Source organism: Malus sylvestris, chromosome 15 (assembly GCF_916048215.2).
Source record: "Malus sylvestris chromosome 15, drMalSylv7.2, whole genome shotgun sequence".
Lineage (NCBI taxonomy): Eukaryota > Viridiplantae > Streptophyta > Magnoliopsida > Rosales > Rosaceae > Malus > Malus sylvestris.
In genome coordinates, this window is record NC_062274.1 from 33,585,712 (window position 1) to 33,590,081 (window position 4,370).

Sequence of the window (4,370 nt, forward strand, 5' to 3'; positions counted from 1 at the left end):
TTTGAATTTTTTTATTATAACCGTTTCTAATAGTATTATAATGATGAGTTTTAAATTTATAGGATTATAAATCACATAAAATATCAAACAATTAATGTCAAAACTATAAAAATATAAATATTAATTGTAATATAATGAAGTGTACAAAGTCAGTCAAGGAACTTTGATTAAACTTTGAATATCATTAAGGTTTTAATAAAAAAATGTTAAAAATTAGAGACTGCATCTAAAGTATCACTTCTTTTTATGGCTAATATTTTTTATATCGTATACCACAGAGAACATTTGATATTTAAGCCTAAAACAAGAAGGGAAGGAAGGAATTCAGAATTCATTTTCCGTGATTGTAAAAAACAGACAATAATCGAAATTTATGTGGATGTACCTTAAAGACAACTAAAAAGAGTTCATATGACTTTGTTCCGGAAGTACATGGCATTAAGTGTTGTATTTTTATTTATTATCCTTTGCTTCAGTAGAAGCATGGAGATATTTACGTATGAACCGAGTTAAAGTTATATGCGCATTTAATGGAGTGCAACGTATGCCATGGACGATCCTCATTCCTCATGAAAAAAATTGTTGGGTATCAATCTTTTAATTTTAATATAAATAAAAAAAAATACAATAAAGAAAAGGACAAGAAGGAAAGAACTGGAAACACACGCACATGAAAGATATTTGATTCGTATGATAAGAGATTGCGGCGGCTAACTATACCCCAAATCCCGCCACCAATCACTCCAAGACATGACATATAATATTCAACAAATTAATTATACAAAAAAATGAAATTTGAAAGATTGTTGACAAATGTTATTCATATCATATTTTTGTACCACATTTTTATACCATCGTAGGTGACATTTGATGTGGACAACCATATTATTTGAATTTAATCAGGTTTTTTAATTTAGTTCATTATTTAATAAACTAATAATTAAAAAAACTAGTTAATTAAATGATGATTATGGTATACCAGGAGTCTTTCACATTCATTTTCTTGGATTTTGTAAATTTTTCAAATGATGTAGTTGTCCACATTAAACATCACCTAAAATAGTATAAAAACATAGTATGAATAACATTACTCATGAAATTAAAGGGTAGGGGAATACTAAGGCAAGCAGACAATGCCCTCACTTCTCAGGCCATTTGGTGGGGTGCAGTAGTAGCTATACTAAAATATTTTGCTGCTTCTTGGTTTTAGATAAGATTCAAATAACTTATTTAGCATAAGTGAAGGTACGAGGAAAGCAATTGAAACTTGTTCATGGGGTATTTATTTTTTTGTTGATTAAATATATTCTATTTATCTGATTGATGATATTCCATAGATCTGTAACTTTGCTCTACTAAGCATAAAAAAACAATAAAGAATGGTTGAAATTTAACTAAACGATCATTTATGAAAAATGATGTGCGGGGAAGAACCATGCATTCAGATTACACCTTATATCAGAGCCATATATGAACACACATGATTTCTATCAACAACTAGCATTTTAGTATTGGAGTTACAATATATAAATGGATCGTGTATGAAGTATGAACAAAAAGAAAGCGAGAGGGAGTCTATTATTTACATATAATTCAAGAAAGAAAGAGTAAAGGGAAATAAAAAGTGTCCTCATAATTTAATTGTTGGTGGTGGTCATGGTTAAAATGGAGGGAGGATAACCCACAGAACATGATTTGGTGAATTTTAGTGTAATAATTTTGGTGGTGAAAAAGCCTAATCTGAGGAGCAAATCCATGATTCCACCATACCTTCGCTTCGAGTGGCGGTAGTAGTAGTAGCAGCGGCAGTAGTAGTTGGAGGCACATTACCGCCATTAAGCACAATATTCGACGAAGAACCAGCAGCCGAGTAGTTGAGTTTCCCATTGCCGTAATTTCCATTGATAGAACTCATTAGTCTTTGATGATCAACCACATTGTTGTTGTCGATGTTCTTGTTGGACCCTGTTCCGTCAGTACCCCAACTTGGACCATTACTAATGTCGTGCCTGGAAAGCGCGGCGTCCGAGGAGGATACGATGATGTTGTTGGAAAGCGCATTAACATTAAGCTGTTGCTGCTGCTGCTGAGTCAAGCCAAAATGTTGATGATGAGGCCCCCCCAAAGAGCCTGCTTGATGATGATGAGGTGGTGAATTAATGGACATTAATGGGTATTTAGGATTTTGTTGCTGGGATTGAAAAAGGGATTGGAAATTGAGAACTTGTGAAGAAGATGATGATGAAGGGTTTTGGTTGTGCAGATTGAGGAGATTGTGATTTGTGGAGGTTGAACTAACGGGATCAAGCAATGAAGATGGTGGTTGGTGCGTCACTTTTTGAGCAAAAGGCCTCAAAAGGTATGAAGAAGGAGCGTCCAAACCCAAACCACCACCTCCTCCTCCTCCGGGTGCTGATCTCATCAATGAAGAGGCAGCCGCAGCACTGCCAAAAAGGTCCAATCTGCTCCTCGGGAACGGCGAGGAAGAAGAAAATGGAGGAGCAGGGATACCTGTAAATTCCTGAACCATGGCTCTGAAATTTGTGGTGTCTGTTGTCAGCACCGTCGTCGGTGCTCGCCTCGACGCTCTCGACCTCTTCTTCGGATTCCGAACGACGCCGTTGTTGTTGTGGGTTTGGTTGTCGGGAGCCGAAGAAGAGGCCGAAATGTTTTGATGATCATGTGGGATCTGAAGCGCCGCAAATGTAGACGACCCGCCTCCTCCTCCGCCGGCGGCGGCGGCGCCTCTGTTTTGTCCTAATTGGTTGATACTGGGATTGGTCAAAAAGGGTTGGCTGAGGCCGCCGAGATCGATGGGATTGGGGTCGGATCTTAGGGTTTTGGACCACATCATGTCGAAATTGAGGAGTGGGTTTGGGTTGGTGAGCCTGGATGATAACGGATCGAACATATTTGATAAAGGGTCCATGTGGTGGTGGTGATGTGGTGGTGGGTTAGACATGGGACCGAGTTGACTCGGTGGGTTACTGAGCAAGGCGGAGATTGACTCGGCGCGCGAGTCGTACTCGTCATCGCCGCCGCTGGAGGATTGCAAACTCCCACTATTACCAGAATCCATAAGAGAGAGAGAGAGAGAGAGAGAGAGAGAGAGAGATGGAAAGACGTAAAAAGGGACAAAGATATGAAGGAGTAGAGAGATTTGGTTACTTAAAATACAAACTCATTTAAGAAGAGCAGGCTACCAAACAAACAAGGCAGAGAGAGAGAGAGAGAGGTGTGAGCTAAGCTGTTGAGAAAAGTACCACTACAAGAAGCCATATGTATGCATGTCTGCTGGAATGAATAAAAGCTGTGAGATCTGAAGGGGAGGGCCGGGAGAGGACAGAGCTTGGTGGGTTGTTTGTCCTGGAGCTGCAGAAGGGTATGCCGTATGCGAGCCTAGTGAGGACTGAGGAAGAGAATAATAAACAACCCACACGGCGGCCACGGATGCAGACACGGATCATGAAAATTGATGGTTGCAGAAAGAGACTGTTACAGAAAGAAATGAAAGCTATTAGTATTATCGATCAGAGATTGCTCTTCTTCCTTTTACTATTTTTGGGTTAAAGGTCAATTAGGGTTTCAATGTAGAGAAGATGAGAGAGAGAGAGAGAGAGAGAGAGAGAGAGAGGAAAAGGGGTTGTTCTCTAGCCTTTTCTCTTCTCTAAAAGAGAAGCTGCTTCTGTGTTCGAGGTTCCACTCAAAAGATCAGCGTGGGGTAGACGTGGGTGTTTCTGAGAGAGAGAGAGAGAGAGAGAGAGAGAGAGAGAGCAACTAGTCAAATGAGAGGAGAGTTGTGGCTTTGGTTCACAGTGTGAAAGGAAGAAAAGGAGATATATTTAATCGAGTTAAAATTAAATTAATTCAGTGAATGAGATATATATATATATATATTTTTTTTTTTTTATTGGAATATTGTGAGGTGGGCAAGCAACCAAATCAGGGATGATGGTTGTTGAATGGTACTATAAAGGTTAGAGAACCACCATCACCACCGTCACTTTTAAATAACCTATGAAAATACTAAAAAATAAAAATAAAAACCCAAGCAATACATACTAGGACAATATTATTCATATACCTATTTTAGTTTCTCATACATATTTATTAATTTTTATCTATTTATCTTCTTTAATTCAATAGATCATACGACTGAAAATTGAAAATGATATGAGAAAAGTAAAAATAGATGTGCAGATAGCAGTACCTATAAACTAAACCAAAGCATATGAGCTAATTATTGTTCTACATGTCAAAACCTTTTTAAAATTCTATTTACAAAATTAATCCCAGGGTTAGGTTTAATTATGCCATGGTAAGTTGGTTAACTACCTACTTTCTTTGCTTTTTATCCAAAATTAAACTAT

The 4,370-nt window shown here is 37.8% G+C and overlaps 1 protein-coding gene across 1 annotated transcript; it reads right to left on the bottom strand.

Moving 5' to 3' along the window:
* Positions 1–1,484: 1,484 nt before the first annotated feature.
* LOC126602514 (uncharacterized) lies at positions 1,485–3,807 on the bottom strand. The gene has a single exon (XM_050269415.1). The coding sequence runs from the start codon at positions 3,077–3,079 to the stop codon at positions 1,736–1,738; it is 1,344 nt and encodes a 447-aa protein (XP_050125372.1). The 5' UTR covers positions 3,080–3,807; the 3' UTR covers positions 1,485–1,735.
* Positions 3,808–4,370: the final 563 nt, after the last annotated feature.